The following is a 20,397-nucleotide window of genomic DNA, read 5'->3' as shown; positions in this document are numbered from 1 at the left end:
CAACGTTCCGCGCCGAAGAGAACGGTTTTTAGCTCGTCAGAGGTATATATTCTATCGAGTCGGCCTGGCGGAGTGGCTCGTGATATGTGTAAGGCAGCGGACGAAGAAGCGAAGTTCCGGAGATGTGGTGAAATGAGGGTATTGGTCTGTACACTAAAGAACACAGTTGAAATCTCCACCTACGATGAGATGATCGTATCTGCCGAGGAATAAATGTTTGATATTTTCCGCGTAAAACTGGGAGCGATCCCTCCGTTTATCATTACCCGAGGAGGCAGAGAGATTTATGATTTTTATTCCCTCAACTGTAACAGCCACCCCTCGCGGGAGACATGCGATATCCTCCCTCGGAGGAGGAGGATCGCTGCGCCTGTGTGTTGCATAGCCGCTGGGGCGTACCTCTCGTGTCCATAACAACCAGACAAAGTTGCTGTAATCAGTTGTATCAGGGCGATGTCGATGTCCGCTGCTCTTAGCGTGTTGCGGAGCAGTTGAAGTTTAACGTGGGGTGCGATATTATTGGTGTTGATAGTAGCTATTCAGTGTGCCTCATGGGGGCTCCGTGCTGTCGATAGGTTCGTAGCTGGTGAAGGTTGTCGTGGTGGATTCTGGAAGTCCATAGTAGTCGCAGGAGTCGTCGTTGAAACATCCCCTATTTTAATGTTGGTCTAACGGAGGAACAGATCTCATTTCCGCATCGGGTGGAGGTGTTAAATCAGCATCGTCCGCCCATGAAAAATGTCCGTCAGTTTCAACATAGGTGAGAGGTGACAGCACTGACCGAGGTGGCACAATTGCTCCGGTGACGACGGGCGTGCTATGTTCCAAGGCTTCTGGGCTCGGGGCTTGCTCACGATCTCTGTTGAACGGCTCACCGTCTTGTGGATGACACGTTGCCGTGGCAGAGGAAAAAGAGTTATCGCTTACTCCGTCAGATTTATGCTCCATCTCTTCGTCCTGCGGAAAGGACTCAGTGGCCGATTATGATGTTTTGCGGCATTTTTTTCGACGTTTGGGCAACTCTTGCTTCCGGCAGCGTGTTTCGGTGTCTGAGGAAGGAAAAGATTTGCGTCGTTCCGGTACAAAAGCCGCGGATGCTATGATGCGGTCTTCAGTCTCCATAAAACTTTCACTGGTATCTTTGTGATCTTCTGTCGTAGGTGTGTCCGGCTCTAAGTCATGTTAGCGGGCAGCACTGCCGGTAGCTAGGTGCTGTGACGCCTCCTCGTGTATTGGTCCAGACACACGCTCATGAACTGCGTCTTGTGAGGGCTGGACGTGCAGTGTCGCCGCTTAGGTGATTGGAAGGGCGGTTGTGGTTCTGTCTGTGTTCGTATCGTCGTGCCGTAGTTGTGTGATGCGGCGTTGCATGCATTCATTATGGACGTGGCCTTCTTTGGCACAACCAGAACATGTTCGAGGTTGTCCGTCGTAAATGACCACCGCACGGCTGCCGCCGATAGAAATGCACGATGGGATGTGCCGTTTGAGATCTATTCGGACTTGCCTTGCGCCATTAAGCATAGTAAACGTCGTAAATCGTGCCCATGTCTCGGCTATGTGACTGTGGACTTTTCCGTACGGGCTTAGCTCCGCGATGACTTCATCTTGTCACCTCGAAAGGCAGTTCGAACATACGGATCGTCGGAGTGTCTAAGGATCGTTCGAAGGCCAAGTCCTGTATGGTCGACATCCACAGGCCCGACATTGCCGTCGGAGTGTCTAAATTTTAGTCCATGTCGCGTCCGTTGAATAATCTCGTTGCAGGCAGCATCGGTAGTCATCTTACTATAAACGACACTGCTAATGACAGGTGTATGCCGATCAGATCGTCACGGGGATCTTACATCTTCGCGTACGAAGCGTTTGATGGCCAGTGCTTTGGGTCGTGCGTATTCATTTGAAAACGTGAACTTAAGCGTGCTTGTCCTGTAAGAGTTGGCCATTTTAGCTTGTTCGACTGAGAAACGCGGTGACGGGGAAGTAAACAAACATACCACGCGCGCAGCGGCGTGGACGACCGAGCACTGCTGCCCTGCCAAAGGCAGGCTACCGACCATCTGAGCTACCCAAGCACGACTCACGATCCTTCTTCACAATATCAGTTGTCTTGTTGGAAATTAGTTTTTCCTGTTTCTCATTCCCTTCATTAAATAATAATGAGTAGATAACTTCTTGCCCAGTCTGAAAATATTTCTTCTTACCCTTTACGGCATGAATGTCACTCCGTGCTGATTGGCTGACATTTTTAACAGCAAGTAAGAATATGACAACCGAGGAATCTTTCAAAAAGAGTAGTGTTTTCACACGGGAGCGAATGTAGATTGCGGAAGAGGACATACGGCTGCCAAACCTCATTTCCGTATTCGATATTGAAGGGTTTACATGGCCGACCATAAATGATATTGGAAAATTGGTTTACGAAATCCTGATTTAGTAGTCCCATGTAACCGTAGTGTCCAAGCAGCCTGATATTATCTACTTTGGCGCATGTACATAAAGTCTCTGTCGTGACCAAAAAAGAGACGTAACTTTTTCAGCAGTGACGGAAGGTCATGCGCTTCATACACGGTTCAGTATGTTTCAAGTCTGCATTTTGAACTAGAAAAACGTGGCGCTATTACTTGAACAGACATGAAACTATGTAGACTAAAGTTTCTACGCCATTTTTAGCGGTTTCCAACATTGTTTTGAGCATGTGAGAGCAGCGATGGTGGACTTTTATTCTCTGTCGTTGCTTTTTGGCCCACAGCAACATTCTTGTTTATTACTTTTCTGTTAGTATAGAGTAATGCATTAGCCTGAAAGACAGGCAGGTGAGTCACACTGTTTGTTGCTACACCGGCGCGCCTGACTTTGGGTTTTAGGCGGTTCCCACACACTTATAGGCAAATGCTGGGCTGGTCCTCAAATTCCACCTAAGAGAGTACGGTTTGTCAACATATAGAATATGATAACACCCTTCGGTTACCCTTATGATTGTGGCTTCAGGGAGGGCATCTGAAAGTTAAATAATAAAATAAAATTTGCCAAATTATGAAAAGCAGATGGGATAAATGCTAGGGAAAATAAAGAAAGAACTAGCTTTCTTGTTTGAACAAGAGGAGGTCAACAGGGCCACATCATCTTCTGTTCTTCACTAAATGAAAACCTTTACTGAAAAGGGAGGATGATGAATCGTTTGAACAGAATGTGACAGTAATTCTGGACAGCATTTCAATCAAAGAAGCTTTTACCAAGATGTTCCAGAACCCCTACCATTGGTGCTGTGATTGTGTGGGAGTGGTAGGGTTATGTGTTGGAAACTAATAACGTAGTATCATACATTTGTACCTCAGTGACCCTCACTTCGTAGTGATGTATTTTCTGTCAGAGTAATGGAAATGTCACCATTCTTGTGCTATCACTTGAAGCTTTTTCAGTAGCTGCTGCTAATCCCAAAAGCCTTAATACACACAATTTAATGCCCAGCTCTCTGTTTACATGTTTTCAGATGCACTTTGATAAATGTCATAATTTTTTTCCGAATTGCAAAGTTTTCTCTGCTTTCAATTAATCTTTACTTTTTTTCTTAGCTATGGAAAACTAGGTACCCAGACAAGAATATTTTCACTCATTATTATGATATATTAATCTTGAAGTACTGGCTGTTTGTAAATCAGTTATACTAAAGCAATCTTTAATTGTGAAAAGAGTAAGTAATTTATAGTAATGATTGATACATCACTGAATGTGGTGTATCTTAAATTTTAATTCCTACCTAACATTATTAGATCTCAATATTCGTGCTGGTTGGAATATGCGAATGAGTTATTCCAATAGGCATCATGGAGTGATATAACGGTGCAGAGTGTGGTCACCATAATCACCTGATTTAACCTCAGTAGACTTCTGTGAATGGGGTTTCATTAAAGACAGTGTGTTTGTTCCTCCAATTCTGGGATATTCCGATGAGCTGTGACAATAGGTAACACAAGCAGTTGTCACCATACATCAAGACCTACTTAATAGAACTTGGCAGGAAACTGATTAACAAATAGAACATTTATTGTGTTAACAAAAGATAGCCACATTGAACATAGTGTTGTGTCAAATGTTTCTATTAGTTATTTACCCTTTTCACCACTGAAGATTGCTTTTGTATAACTAATTTATTTAGACTTAGATATGAATAAAATTTCATCTGACTACAGATTTTTTGCATGACACACATCAGGTAGGCTGTTGCTTGAAAGGGTGATTTCCCACAGTCCATAATGAATTTGATGCTGAGCTTAGGAAAGTGAAGAAGAGATTAATATTATTCTTTCTAATGGTTGGAAAAATGATGTTCCATTGTATGTCCGCAATTAGTGTGTCGGATTGCTTCATGGGGTAGTTAGACTCAACTGTAGGTAATGCCTGGAATTTTTCATTGATCATAGGACTGGAACAGGGTGCAAGTGGGCTTCTGAGGCCAATTGAGAACCTAGTTGGATGAGAAGTAATGTCTCAGAAAGCTTATAGTAACCAGAGAGCTATGTGCTGATATCACTCCCCACCATACCAAATCCAAATGATGCCATCTGCCATAGGATAACACAATGGTCACTGAGCCCCTTGTGGTCATCTGGGTTTGACCACAGAGTCACTCTTTTCCTTTTTTTATCATTTTCAAACGAAATGAATCACAACCAATCACTATAACATAAGACAAAACGGAAATGAATCTACTACTTATTTTTTTAGAACGTATGTGAAATGGATTTTCATAAGAAAGTTCTTCCTAACAATAATTTAATCTATTTTGTAATTTTACTTGTTGATAGACTAACTTTTGAGTGTTTAAATGCAGCAGATTCTGTATGGTTCTTGTAGGTAGACATTTTTACAAAGTAATTATCAACTTTTTAAAAATATAAGCTACACATTGTGCCAGTTATAACTCACAGACTTTTAAACAGGTCTGTGCAATGAGCTCTGGTACCACTTTTAGTTATCATTCTTGCAAGAGCAAACCCAAGGTCTGACCTAGGGGTGGGAGGAGGGGGAGGGGCAGCTACCTTCCGTTGGGTATGCTATTGCGATCTTGTGATCCATCTCTGTATGTTTGATAAACATTATCTAAAATGTATCTCATCAAATATTGCTGAATTCTCATTAAAACCATTGCTCGAAAAATCTAAGGCTTTCTCTTCAGCTAACTGTATAACCCTTTACTGACTTGAGAAGTGAGCACAGGTGGCTGGCAATGCGTACATAGCACTGCCTAAACATGAAGGCTGCTAGACACACAAATTCAAATTGATTTCTTTGCTTGTAAACAACTGTGGTGGTGTGTAAGACAGCATCACTATATACAGAATTATACAAATGGTTGGTTAGTTTCATGTTCCATGGACCATTTGCATGATAAATAAAATGTTGTGGAATGAGTCAAGTTATATTCACATCACAAATTATTTTTTAAAAAGGCAAAAAAAGAATACGTACATATGTGAGTCAGCAATTCTTACCCACCACCTTGTAGACGTTACAATAATGGAAATTTTTCTACAGAATAGAAGGTGTTGTAAGAAAAAAACTTTTTCAGTTTATTTTCAGATTTTACGTTGCTGGCTGTCAGGCTTTTTATATCACTGGGTAAGTGATCAAAAACTTTGGTTGTGTCATTGTGCGAGCCCTTTTGTGCTAAAGAGAACCTTACTGTTGCATCAATAATCTTATTTTCTTCTTCTGGTATTGTAATTATGCACATCATTGTTCTTTTGAACTGCAGTGGATTATTTACAACAAATTTTGTAAATAAATATACTATGAAGCAGTAGTGAGACTGCCTAACTCTTTAAACAGATGTCTACAATTGATTGTGTGCATGTGCACCACATCTTATTCTTACAGCATATTTTCAAGGAATGAAGACTTTCTTTCTTAAAGATGAGTTGCCTCAGAACATTATTCCATATGACATTACTGAATGAAAATATATACTGATCTGTCTCTTCTCAAGATTTGCAATGATTGTAGGTACAAATGTAGCTGAACTTACTTGTTTTAGGAGCTACAAAATCTGATTTTTCCCTTTTAAATTCTCATCAGAATGGAAAGAATTTTGAAGTTCCACTGTATTTATTATTTTCTCACCACGTGTTACACTTATCATTTGTTTAGTACCACTAGACGTGCAGGACTGAATATGATGTATCTTTTTAAAATAGGTGGTCAGATCATTTTCAGAAAACCAGTCAGTGATACTGTTAAGAACATTGTTTACCATTTCTTCTGTTGCTGTCTGTGTGCTTAGATTCATTATGATAGTAGTGTCATATGTGAAAAGTAATTCTGCTTGTTACACATTATATGGAATATCGTTCACATATGTGGCGGCTCATGATTATACATTCTGGGTGTTCACAAATCTTTAGGTCCAAATAAATTTGAGAATGTGAAATTAATAGCATCTGCTGTATAAGAGTTTATGCAACTACAGCCACTGCCAATAATAATAACAACAGTAATAATAATGTGCATAATTTGTCAGATTTCATTCAGGGTGAACAACTGTGGGGTCATGAAGGACTGAGCGAGGTGGTGCAGAGGTTAGCACACTGGATTTGCATTTTGGAGGATGATGGTTCAAACCCGCATCTGGCCACCCTGATTTAGGTTTTCTGTGATTTCCCCAAAATTGCTTTAGGCAAATGCCAGGATGGTTCCTCTGAAAGGGCACGGCTGACTTCCTGCCTCATCCTTTCCTAATCCAATGGGACCAGTGACCTCGCTGTTTGGTCCCCTTCCTCCCCCCCCCCCCCCCCCCAAAAAAAAAAAGAATAATGGGAACAGGTCATGAAGGATGAGGGGTGATCGATACTAGTAGCCATAGTCCAGTTAATTACTCATGTCTTGATTGTTACCATGATGCATATATGCACTCATGCGATCAAAGCCCTGGTGGCCTGCCACCTTAAACCCATTGTGGGCATTACAAAGTGATAATTACAGCACACAGTCAATATTGATTCCACATAGAAAGCTTTTATTCACTGCCAGTGGCCTTGCATACTGAGCTCTGTGAGGTGAATTTTCTCTCATACCCCTCTTCTGTGGGCTCTTGCACCAGCAATAATTTTGATGTAATGTTATTTAAAATATGTAGTGATATAGTCCCTGTATGATATGCTGTGACAGTTGAGGTTGAAAAACAGGGATGTAGCAATGATGCTGATTGGTAATTACGGTTTTTCACAGGCTGGTGCATCAACATTTAAGGTACTGCATTTGTCAGACACTCACTTTGACCCATACTACCAGGAAGGCACCAATGCTGACTGCAATGAACCATTGTGTTGTCGGCTCACTAATGGACCTGCACTGAAACCACAAGGTGCTGCAGGACGATGGGGTGACTACCGAAAGTGTGACACCCCACATCGCACAGTCGATAATATGCTTCAGCACATTTCCAGTGCTCATCCGGTATGTATATACATGTTTAGTATTTCCTGACTCAAAATCTGCTGTTGATTTGGCACAATGTAGTAATGGTTTCGTATGAGTGTATTGTATAAGTATCTGCCGTCACACCAATACATTTTAAAGAATCCTCTAATGCTTATGATAAAGCAGGCACTGCATCATGCTGAAAAACAACCATTACACTATAAAATGTCATCAAATAGAATTTGTTCCATGTTTAACATAATGCTTAAAAGCAACTGAGAAATGCTGTTGAGCATGACAGTGGATGAACATCCACTATTTTGAATTGTAACGTGTCACTGAAACCTACCCAAAAATAAATTACACAGGGTGCTACTGCTGTATGTGCTCAAAATATTCAGATTAATCATTGGAAATTGAAAATGCTCCATAAATCAAATGTGAGCAACACATTATTGAGTTTTAATTTGTCAAAATTCAGTTGGTCCTTGATGCCATCAGATGGAATATATACATAGGTACCAGTAGGACTACATGAATATCTTACTATTGGATGAAAAACTGCCCAAGATGACTTGAGTTATGGTATGTTTACGTAGCTAGTATTGACAAATAAAATGTAACTAATTTTCTACAACTAACTGCTATTGTGCAGTCTGCAATTATTCGTTTGCTGTGAGACAGTATCACAAGAGAAAATGAACAATGTTGATCAACGAGCAGTACAGAGGAAAACATAACCATGTAAAACCACCAGGTCACCAGTAAAAAACACTTTTATTTTTTGGGTACTTTACTTATGAGGGCCCTTTATTCAGAATGACTGAAGTCCCCTTTGTGGAAATTATGCATATTCCAGTACAATTGAGAAATGATCATGTAATTTAAATTGTGCAGAGTGATTACATTTCTGTTATACGTATACTTTAGTTACTAAATAATGTTTTGAAAGAGTTGGGAGCTGTATTTTAATCTATATGTGTCTGTTCAAAGCAAGTCAGAGTTTTACAGATTTCTCACAATTTCAACAATATTATGAAAAGGATAGATTTCTACTCACTGTAAAGAACACACGTTGAGCTGCAGATAGGCACAACAGTAATGGCAGTTATGAAAAGAAACGAAAGCGCACACGCACGCGCATGCGCACACATGACCACTCTGGCCAGTAGCAATCTATTCTTTTCATAATATTGTAGATATTCTGACTCAGAATTTATCATAATTTCTTCAGTTGTTATGTTATAGGCATTTTTGTAGATTCATGAAGTAGATACATTTCAACTGAATGGTTTTTTTGTATAGTTAAATTTTATTTCAACTTCATATTTTATTTCTACATAAATGTGTGCTTTGCACTGTTCTGCTTTACTACAAGGCTACAGATCTTAGGTTTGCAAGCAAGTTTCAGTGTCACAGTACAACAGTTAGCTGTTATAACTAATGGAATGGTCAGTAATAACCTTCAGTTCATTTCAGGACATTGATTATATACTGTGGACCGGTGATTTACCTCCTCATGATGTTTGGAACCAAACAAGAGAAGAAAATTTAATGGTATTAAAGGAAACTGTCAACCAGTTGTTAAAAACATTTCCAGGAGTTCCAATATTTCCAGCATTGGGTAATCATGAAAGTGCTCCAGTGAATAGGTACAAACATGATTATTTTTGATAGTGAAAGTGATTGAACAGTTCTTTTATGTGGTGGCTTTCTTTTGTTAAACTTATAAGTAAGTTCTTCTATAATTTTATGTGTGTTGTTATTTATTCAGAACAGCATATAAATCCAGTTGGTAGTTTAATGAGATAGGAAAAGTGATTAGTATTAAACAGTGAACACCAATGTGATCTACATTAAGCTAGCAATAGGAAGGAGTAGCAACTGTTAAGTGTAACAAATGAAGTAGAAGATTTTCTCAGAGTAATATGCTTCCAGCTTATTTTGAAATGATAAACTGAACCTTAGTAAATGTGTAAGGTTTTCAGAAATCTAATGACAGTTAATTACAGTGCAGTTTCTCGAAGCTGGTTCTCTTTGTTGATATATCCCTTTACTCATTGCACATCAGTGAAGGTTCTCTTTCAATGTGTGATCTATAGAACATGTTGAATGAATGAATGAATGGACAGATATACAGGCAGAATATTTAAGTGTGGTGATAATTCAGCTTAAGAAGTGAAAAAGAACTCTGAGATTGCATAGTGTTTTGACCAGCTGCTATCCAGCAGTTGTCTATCATTCATCCCATTTTTCTGTCTGATATAGTCCAACACATATACTCATGTGCTCATTGCTACACAACACAGATTACCTGTTCATGCTGTAGTTTATCTTTTACCATGACCTCAAGTTTTAGCTGAAATGCAATGTTTTGCCTGCAGTCCTATAAAAAAGTAATCAAGCAACAATGAAAGGCTCTGGTAGTACACTGCATTACATGACTAGTGCTCCACTGGTCCCAAAGAGTGGACTGTGTGCAATGTGGATAGAAGTTAGATATGCAAGTTCTAGTTAACTTTACTTAAATAAAATGGCTTAAAGTTATAAAATATCATGTTATGATGACAACATGAGTTACATAGTAACCAGAGACATTAGCTGTCTCTTTTTTTAATAAAATATTATAGTTGGACAACAAATGGTTATGTAATTCATCCATAAACTCAAGTTATTACCACCATGACATTTAATATACTCTGGCAAGTTACTGAATACATGTGTAACCACATATCTGATTTTCTGTATTAATATTAAGCTATTCAGTTCATTGCAGATTGTTTTCAGTTGTAGCATTAAACTGCTCAAAAAAGTTTGTTACCTGTATATTAGTGAATATGTGTGGTTTTAGATTTGAGGAGAGTAGGTAATGAAAGACTAAGCATTATGAAAATAAAAAAGTAACTTTGCTGTAAAATACCAACAAAAAATATAAAATAATAAAGGCAATCTGTTAAAAAGTGAATGCAGACATCTGTACGATCATATTCAGCTGGGTAACATTCAATAGCATGAGGCTGTACTATATGTATTGTAACATGGTTGGATCCTTCTGGACATGATGATTCACAAGTTGGCTGAGATGTTGCTACTCAATTTCAACCCCACACTTTGACGGCAGCCCCTCTGATGTAATCTATTGTGTGAGGGTGGTTCCTGCAACAATGCAATAAAAGTTTCAGTGAATCACAAGCTTGCTTATTTGAGTTCATGTCAGTAGTTGCCACAGGCCATTCAATTGGGTCGATTCCTGTCTCCTAGAAGATCATAGTCACATGGTTTGTGTGATAAGCTCATTCTTGACTATGCTGAAAAACAAGTTCATCACTGAAATGTTGACTGTAGGATTTGGACAATAGGTTGGAGGTAGCATCTTGACGGCGAATAGCCCTCAAATTATCTTTGATGCTGATGAAAGGTGAGCAACATACATACACAGTACTTGCCCTAAGCACACCTGAGCCACCTCAATTGGTGCAACGGCATAACTGAGATGTGTCTGACCACCTCCACACTCTTCTATGATGATCATCAGGCTTCAGACAAAAATCACACTCTTGTCAGTGAAGAAAACCTGACACCATTGACCCAGGTTTCATACTTGATATTCCCTTGCTAAATTTCTTGCCATACCACAATGCTGGTGGTTTGACTGTTGTTTGTAATGGATGCTTTGAGGTCAAGCTGATGGTGCAAAGAAGTCTGTGTAATGTCTGCTTTAACACAAGAGTCCTAATCTATATTACTAAAACACTGTCCAGGAACCAGTAGTAGCCAGAGACACATTGTTTCGTGTGTTACAAAACTGGGTGAATGTTCAAATCATTTTGCTGTGTTGTACACCAGTTTGGTGGGCAATTTACCACACTGTTAACTCTTCTTGCCATAAAGTCACAATGAATGCATGGTTTAAGCTTGAAATGACCCTTCAAGGAATGTTGACAGACTGAACTGTGACACAATTAGTAGTGTCCAATTCACAACTGGATATGCACAAGGTCATAGCCTGGGAGGATCACGGTAGGGCAGCTGTCCCCACCAATCCCTTTCATCCCTCACCAGAAAGAGAATCTTGGCAAATTTAGCCTGCATCCCGCCTTGACAATTAGACAGATGCATTAGCTAGTATCAGTTCAAAGAAAGCCAGAACATATAATGAATAATGAATAGCAGCAAGTGTACACAGGGCCATTTATCATGAAGTCTCCAAACCAGTTTGTCATTCATTGGAAAACTAACATGATTTCTTCCCTTAGCTCAGATCCTGGGTATGCTCTCGGATACACAGTGCACTCTACTGAACTGTACTGAGAATATAAGTTTAGTTTTATCTTCATTACGCAGAGAGATGTACATAGCAATTTTGCATGGTCCAAAGAGTATTGAGAATGATGCTCCCAATAAAAAAACTGCAAAGTCTGTAAGTCATCAGGGTGATGTAAAACATTTTATTGAGCTGTTTAAAATCATGCTTTTTAAAAGGGAAATACTGATAACAACACAGGACATTAATGTATACCTAAGCTTGTTTTATGTAAGACAATAGTTTCCACAAAAAATAAAGCTTTACCTCACGACTGGATGAAAAGGAGTGTTCTAACTTCATTTTAAATCCATTTATAGTTTTAATAAGAGTATCACAGAGAATGGGATAGAAGAAGTTTCCACTAAATGTCCAACATTGACAATGAGAATAATTTGTATGCAGAAAGAATGAGAGTATGTCTGTTGGGTGTTAGTGGTCATAAGCTCTCATTATTGTGCTTATTGCATATTGCTACAGCATTACCCCATTACATTAGTTTCAGAATTCTGTGTCTCATCAGAGTCACTGTTAGTTAAAGGTACAAAGAAGTGAGCATGGCATATATTTTCTGTGTCCATACTACTCCTAACTTTTATAATTACACAGACACAGAAAGACTAACCAGTAATTGTTTTCAGGAGGCATGGCATGGAAGAAAGAGGAATTTGTTGTCAAGATTGGAAAGAGGGTACAGGTTACTTAGATCATAGGCCATCTCTTCTTCCTCATGGGAGATGCAGTGCTCTTAAGCAGAAGTCATTTCTCCAATTTCATGTACCTGATTGCTTTTTTACCTCAAAGAATGAACCCTTTGTTCCAAATTCTATGAATGATGTGTCTTTTTTTAAACGTTTCTCTTGACAACACTGGGAGTTATGCCAGCCGAATGCATTTTAACTATTTTATGAAGTGAATTTTCCTACTACATATTTCATCAAACTACTTACTGAACAGTGATAGATGCTGACATGGGTAAAAAAAAGAACAGACAAATTATCGTTTCCAGAGCTAGAGGTTTCTTCATTCTGAAATTAACTAATAATAGTGGGGGAAATACGAGTTATTAAGCATGTGGGAATGTCACCCCAAAACATATCAGTTCTATTCATGTGTGCAAAACTTCTGAACAGCAGGGTGGATCTGAAATGAAATATTTTTGTTACTGCAATAATTTTCTATTACTTCTGCTGCAACATATCTGTTGGTAAATGTGAATGTTATTTTTCTACAGTTTCCCACCACCATATGTGCACGATGATTTCTCCATATCATGGCTCTATGATGAAATTGACAACCAGTGGCGACAGTGGCTGCCCTCATCAGTATCACATACGGTTCGACGAGGTGCTTTTTACAGTGTGCTAGTACGACCTGGTTTTCGTGTGATTTCCTTAAATATGAACTACTGCAATAACAAGAATTGGTAAGTGAGAGGCTTGCATCATAAATATTGGTTGTGTATGTACTGTGAATATGAATTAATGTGTTTCACACAATTGTGTTATTTCACACAAATGTTTTGGTAAAATAAATGAAGGACTGTACTTGTTTAGTAGGTGTCCTGTCTTCAATTGCTAAAAATCTTCCAACAAGTGTCTCCATTAGATGAAAACCAGGGACCTCTCACTTTTCTATTATTTGGCATCAATGTTTTCTTGTTTAATTCATGTTTACTTTGTCTATTCTATAGAACTTTTGCCACTTTTAAAGAAAAGAATTCTTTCTTAATGGCCAACTATCATTTTGGTGATGATAATGATAACAATAACAATAATAATACTGATAATAATAATAATTCAGGACCATGTTCATTAATTTAGGTGGCTACTACTAAACAGCACTGATCCTGCAAAAGAGCTGCAATGGTTCATTTATGAGCTACAGAGTGCAGAATTTAATGGAGAGAAAGTACATGTCATTGGTCATATCCCTCCTGGACACAGTGACTGCCTTAAAGTTTGGAGTCGAAATTATTATAAAATAATTAATAGGTGAGTATAGATTGTAATTCTTACATATAATTTATAGTCAGTTGCACTTGAGGCATGTCCTGTTAGTTTGCATTCTACAACAATGATATTGTTACAGTTCATTTCAGACTATAACAACAACTTAAACAGCAACCCACCAAGGCTATCTCACTGAAGAAGTTGTGTCTTCATAGTTTTGAAGTTTACTGATGAGCAGAAGGACAGAAAAAACTAATATTTGTTCCTCTAACAGACCACAATTAATCACTCATTATAGGGTATCCGTAATAATGATTCACTGGAATATGCTCTTGCCTACATGATTCTTGTTATGGTAAACTTTTATGTGCTTATAATAGGATGTTTAAGAAATTTCAATTCAGTTAGCTTTGTGCATTAAATATTTTGTTCCTGGGCTGGGGAGATGAATTGCGCCCAAAAGAATATTAATTGTTCGCATAATGCCAGATTTATTCTGTTTCAAATGTGCAACATCAGATTTTTGGAAGATGCAGATGTTTACCTGCTGCAGTTGTTATTACTCAGATAGACATGTCAGAATTACAACAAACATAAGAAGCAGTTCACAAGATGACATGGTAATAGGTGACCATATCCTGATAGTGACTCTTGCAGCTAGAAATCCAGTCAGGAAACATAATGTATTTTACTTGTAACTGATATATATTTTGTCTTCATTTTCTAGTTAACATTTAATGCATGTTTTATGTTTCTAATTTCTAAGATGTCATGTGACACAAATTACTAAATTTAGCCAATTTATAATAGTACTTATGTAGTAGTGCAGATGTACAGAAGTATCCATTTCACTTTTTTCTCCCTAGATATGAGTCAACAATAACAGCACAGTTCTTTGGGCACACTCATTTTGATGAATTTGAACTCTTTTATGATACAAATGAACCTGGGCGTCCTACGAGTATTGCATATGTAGGACCGTCAGTGACACCATATTATAATTTGAATCCTGGATACAGAATATATTATGTTGATGGTGATCATCCAAAAACAACAAGGGTAAGACAATTGTAATTTTAAATCTTATACTTAGGAAGTGCAGTAGACCTCTATTACAATAAAATAGAAAAAAATAGATTGCCACTTACCATAAAGAAGACACGTCAAGTTACAGACAAGCATGATTAAGAGACACTCACATGTGCTTTGACCACAGCCTTCGCCAACAAAGAGAGACACATACACAACATTCATACACACACACATGCTCACACAAGCAAGCACACATCGTGCATAGACAACTGCCAACTCCAGAATCTGGGGCCACAATGCAGCATCATGTGCAAGCAGCAATCTGGAGGGGATGGGGACAGAAGAAAGGAAGGGAAAGGGATAGTAGTGTATGGGTGGAGAGAGAGACAAATACTCTCTGGTGGAGTGTGCCAGGACTATACTCCAACAGGCACAGCATCAGGATGTTATGGGGGGAGGGAGATGGGGAAAAAAGGAACAAAAAAGGAGAGAGGGGGAAAGATGGGCTGATGCATTAGCAGAGGGCAGCAAATAAACAGGATGGGAGGTGAGAATGGGGACATAGAAGGTGGAAACTGTTGGGTATAGGCTGTGGGGACAGTATGTTACCATAGGCTGAGACCAGGATAATTGTGGGAGTAGAGAATGTGTTGTAAGGATAACTCCCATCTGCGCAGTTCAGAAAAGCTTGCAGTGGAGAGAAGGATCCAGATGGCTCAAGTAGTGAAGCAGCCATTGAAATAAAGTGTCATTTTTCAGCTGAATGTTGTGCCACAGATTGGTCTCTTTACTCCTGGCCACAGTTTGGTGGTGGACGTTCATCCTGGTGGACAGCTGGTTGGTAGTTATACCAATATAAAAAGCTGTGCGATGATTGTAGTAGAGTTGGTAAGACACATGTCTGCTTTCATTGGTGGCTTGGCCCCTGATGGGGTAGGATAAACCTGTGACAGAACTGGAATGGAAAGTGCTGGGTGGGTGGATTGGGCACGTTTTGCACCCGGGTCTTCCATAGGGATATGATACTTGTGTCAAGGGGTTGGGATTGTGAGTGGCATAGGGATCTACTAGGATGTTGTGGAAGTATGATGGGCGACAGAACACCACTTTAGAAGGGGTGGGAAGTACCTCAGGTAGGATGTCTCTAATTTCAGGGTATGATGATAGGTAATCAAAGCCCTGGCAAAGGATGCGGTTCAGTTGTTCCAGTCTGCAGTGGTACTGGGTGACCAACGGGACACTCCTTTGTGGCTGGTTTTTGGGGGTGGTGGAGAGGATTGGGGTTTTGAGGGGAAATGTCACAGGAGATCTGTTTGCGGACTAGCTCTGGGGGACAGCACCTGTCTCTGAAGGCCTTGGTGAGGCCCTCAGCGTACTGAGCAAGGGAGTTTTTGTCACTTCAGATATGCCATCCCTGGGTAGCCAGGCTATATGGGAGGGATTTTTTGGTGTGAAAGGAATGACAGCTGTCAAAATGCAGGTTGGTGGTTGGCAGGACAGAGGTGTGAATGGAGCCACCAGAGAGGAGAAAGTCAACATCTAGGAAGGTGGGACACTGCGTTGAGGAGGACCAAGTGAAGCAGATGGGACAGAAGGTGTTGATGTTGTTAAGGGAACAATGATAGTGTTTCTTTGCTCTGGGTCCAGATCATGAGGATATCATCAATGAACCTGAACCAGACTAGGGGTTTGGTGTTTTGGGAGGCTAGGTAGGCCTCCTCTAGATAGCACATAAAAAGGTTGGCATAGGAGGGTGCCATGTGGGTGCCCATGACTGTGCCATGGATTTATTTACAAAAAAATGGCTCTGAGCACTATGGGACTCAACTGCTGAGGTCATTAGTCCCCTAGAACTTAGAACTAGTTAAACCTAACTAACCTAAGGACATCACAAACATCCATGCCCGAGGCAGGATTCGAACCCGCGACTGTAGCGGTTTTGCGGTTCCAGACTGCAGCGCCTTTAACCGCACGGCCACTTTGGCCGGCGATTTATTTACATACCTTCCCTTCAAATGAGAAGTAATAGTGGGTTAGAATAAAGTTAATAAGGTGCATGGGGAAAGAGGTAGTGGGTTTGGAGTCTGAAGGATGTTTGGAAAGTTAATGTTCTATAGTGGCAAGGACATGAGTATGAGAGATGTTGGTGTATAGGGAGGTGGTGTCAACAGTGACTAGTAGGGATCCAGGACATAAAGGGCTGGGATGGTGGAGAGTCAGTGAAAGAAGTGGTTGGTGCCTTTGACGTGGGAAGCTACATTACGGGCAGTTTATTGCAGGTGTTGGTCAATGAGTGCTGAAACTCATTCAGTGGGAGCAAAATAACCAGCCACAATGGGGTGTTCAGGATTGCTGGGTTTGTGGACTTTGGGGAGCATGTAGAAGGTGGGTGTGCAGGGTGTCATAGGGATGAGGAGAGAAATGGAATCAGAGGAAATGTTCTGGGAAAGGCCTAAGGCTGTAGGTAGGTATTGGAGATTGTGTTGGACTTCTGGGATGGGACCACTGTGACAAAGTTTGTAGGTGGGGAGTCAGATAATTGGTGGAGGAATTAGGGTAGTTTTAGTTGGAGGGAGTGGCGGCAAAGAAGTGCTTCCATTGCTGGGATCGGGAGAAGGAGAATTGACCTTTGACAAGTCCATAAATTTTGGTGTAGGGCTAAAGGTGAGGCCTCTGGATAGGACTGAAACTTCTGTAGAGCTGAGGGTTTTGGTGAAAAGATTAACAACAGTATAATGGGAATTTTTGGCTCTCGATTTGGTGGAAGGTTAGTAGTGAGTTTTGGGGGATGTGGGAAGTGGAAAAGGTCAGCTAGGCAGGTTTCAGCTGCTATGAGGGGAGGATGAGGAGGAACACTGTGGTTACATACCTGTCTGCAACTTGACATGTCTTCTTTACGGTAAGTGGCAATCTATCTCTTCTTACATTGTTTATATTCCTACCTGGAGTTTCAATTGTTAGGCCTCTATACAGTTTCCTATGCAAAATAAAAGGAAATGAAACAGAGTTTCATTTCTGTCTGTTCGTATCTTAAAGTCTTCTGTGGTTCTTCCTTTTCTTCTTCTTAAGTCATTGGAGACCAGCCACTTAGAAGAATATCAGACCTAGGAATCCAGACACTTATGCTTTTATTTAACACATTACAGGCACATATGATATTGATATATTTTCTAGAGTAATACGTACTAAAAAGGTTGAAGCTTCAAGATTTATTTTTTGTATTTACTTTAGTTCTTTGTTGAATAACAAATTTTAAAATAATGATGACAGGAAGTAACTTATTCTTCCAAAAACAATTTGTGAGGTGAGTTATCGAGCAATTTCTTCCCCTTGAGCTTCAAAAATTTCTTGCTCACTCTGAAAACATGATGTATTTGTAGCAGAATTACAGCAAAACTGTGAAACCTAACAAAGACACCTGCGAAATTAGGTCAATGTGTTTGTATTGGCTCAGCCATTAACAACAGCTGCTGTTACATTCACTAATGTGTCTTTTGTAATACTTCTAGTAACTGACAGCAAAAGGCAGCGCCAAACAAGAGATAGTAGTGAGATGTCTGTACATTGTTGTTGTATGCAATGAGTCCAGTTTTTGAGTGATAAATGGCTTGCATGTCGAGAAAATTGCACCTTGACCTAGGCATGCCCATAGTCTTTTTAACATAAAGTTGTGGTCCAAGTTATGCACAGGCTTATGTCTTCTTTACATTCCTACACAAATTATTTTGGTTCCTGGCTTTGGTGATACATGCTCCTTTTGTCAGGCCCATTGTCTGTGTGTCCCTGTTGATATCTTTCCAACACCTCCTGGCCCCTACTGCCTCCTCGGGTCCTTAGAATGCTACTTGTGGTAGTCTTTCCTCTTCCATCCTAATTAGGTGTCCTGCCTTTTCATCATCATTTGGCCAATATTAGTTTGCGAGTACATGTCTGCCGGTTCTTGGTTTTTTAATGTCTTCCATACCTGTGACTGGGTGTCCCTCTGGGGGCCAAATAATTTCCTTAATATATTTCTCATGAAGACTGCCAGTATTTGTTCATCTGTCTTTCCCAATGTAAATGTTTCAGAGCCCTACAGAGCTACTGAGGGAATTACACTAAGGTATAGTCTTCCTTTAAAACTTCTCAAAACTTATCTACTGCATAGCATGTGACATAAAGCAAAATATACTCTACTTGCTGCTGCAATCCTTGCCTTAATCTCAATTTTCATTCTGTTCTGCTTAAATATGCTTCCCAAATATTTAAATATGTCTATTCTTTTAAAAGTTACTGCATTAGTTGTAGGTGGGGTACCATCATTGGCTGCTTTGTTCATGAACATGTACTCAGTTTTCTCCTCATTAATTTGTAAACCTGCTTTCCTTACAATATTTCTGTAAGAACTCATCATGAACCGCAAGACTTTGCTGCCACTTATTAGAACAATATCATCCACATATGCAATCTGATTTATTGTGTTATTATCCAGTTTTATTCCAGCTTGGTTTAATTTTGTTGTTCTCGGTCTGCCTTTTCCAAAATTAAATTAAAAAGTATTGGAGATAATGTGTCTCCTTGTCTAAGACCAGTTCTGGCTTTAAAATGTTCTGACATTCCTGTAGTGACCTTTACTTTGCGACAGGTTTCCTTTAAACACATCTATACTAGTCTTAGTTTTTGTGGCAAATGAAACTCTTGAAAGACATTGATGGTTGTGCCACTATGTAAGCTGCTGTGAGCTTTTTTGAAGTCAACATAAACCATTTGATTTCTCAGTTACCTGTCTGAGTGTAAAAAGCTGGTCTGTAGGTGATCTTTTCCTTCTGAAACCAAATGATTGTCCCCTGCAGTTCCTTCTGCAATAGGGATCATTCTCTTCAGTAGACACTGAGGTAGAATTTTGTAGCTTACATTAAGGAATGCAGTACCTCTACAATTATCACATACCAGGGATCATTTTTAGTATATGGCAGATTACAACCACTTTCCAATAATCAGGCAATCTCTCATGCTCACAAATATTCTTTAGGAGTTTTGTAATTATTTTATCCAGTATGGGCCCTCCATTTATTACTAGCTCTCCTGTATTCTGATCTTAACCTTAAGCCTTATTTTTCTTTAGATCTTGGATTATTTGCAAATTTCTTCTTCTTTGTGGGTCTCTATTACGCTGCCTATCATGTCTGATGTCCCACATGGAAGAGACTCAGCAGGATCATCAGAGTTAGTACTTCTTCAAGTACTCTGCCCATCGCCATTCTGCTCTAGTGTCATTTCTGAGGATCTTCCCCTGTGTGTCATTAATAAATCATAGTTTTTTATTATGTTTCTGTGTTACTTTCTTTACATTTTGGTCTTTCTTTGTCTATTCCTGTGATGGATACAGTTTTCTTCGGTTTTTTGTTTTAACTCCTTGCATTATTTCCTGCTGTAGTACAGTTGCTGTTTCCATCCATATTCTGATCTCAATGTCTTTTAACTCCTATCTTTTATGTTTTCTAATCATCCATTTCTAGCCAACCTTCCCTCCTCAATTGTTGCTGGCTATGTTGATGGAACCACACCTTATGTGACCTCTTTCACTTTCCTAGAATTTCATATGCTGCCCTGTTTACTTAATTTGAAACCAGTTGTGGTTGATGTCACAATCTCTTACATCTTCCTCACATTTACCTAGTTTTCTGCTGGTGTTGACTCGTATTTTCTTTT

The 20,397-nt window shown here is 39.5% G+C and overlaps 1 protein-coding gene across 6 annotated transcripts in view; it reads left to right on the top strand.

Annotated features, from left to right (window-relative positions):
* The window catches only part of LOC124605659 (sphingomyelin phosphodiesterase), a 403,249-nt gene that overhangs the window by 347,542 nt on the left and 35,310 nt on the right, over positions 1–20,397 (top strand). For all 6 annotated transcript variants that reach the window (XM_047137535.1, XM_047137508.1, XM_047137491.1 and 3 more), the window contains exons 7-11: positions 7,228–7,455; positions 8,899–9,071; positions 12,957–13,148; positions 13,546–13,716; positions 14,541–14,733. In XM_047137535.1, the coding sequence (XP_046993491.1) occupies positions 7,228–7,455; positions 8,899–9,071; positions 12,957–13,148; positions 13,546–13,716; positions 14,541–14,733 (957 nt within the window). The remainder of the gene's footprint in view (positions 1–7,227; positions 7,456–8,898; positions 9,072–12,956; positions 13,149–13,545; positions 13,717–14,540; positions 14,734–20,397) is intronic.

Source organism: Schistocerca americana, chromosome 1, assembly GCF_021461395.2.
Source record: "Schistocerca americana isolate TAMUIC-IGC-003095 chromosome 1, iqSchAmer2.1, whole genome shotgun sequence".
NCBI lineage: Eukaryota > Metazoa > Arthropoda > Insecta > Orthoptera > Acrididae > Schistocerca > Schistocerca americana.
The sequence above is the reverse complement of the archived record's forward strand: the minus strand, read 5'-3'. Positions and strand labels throughout refer to the sequence as shown.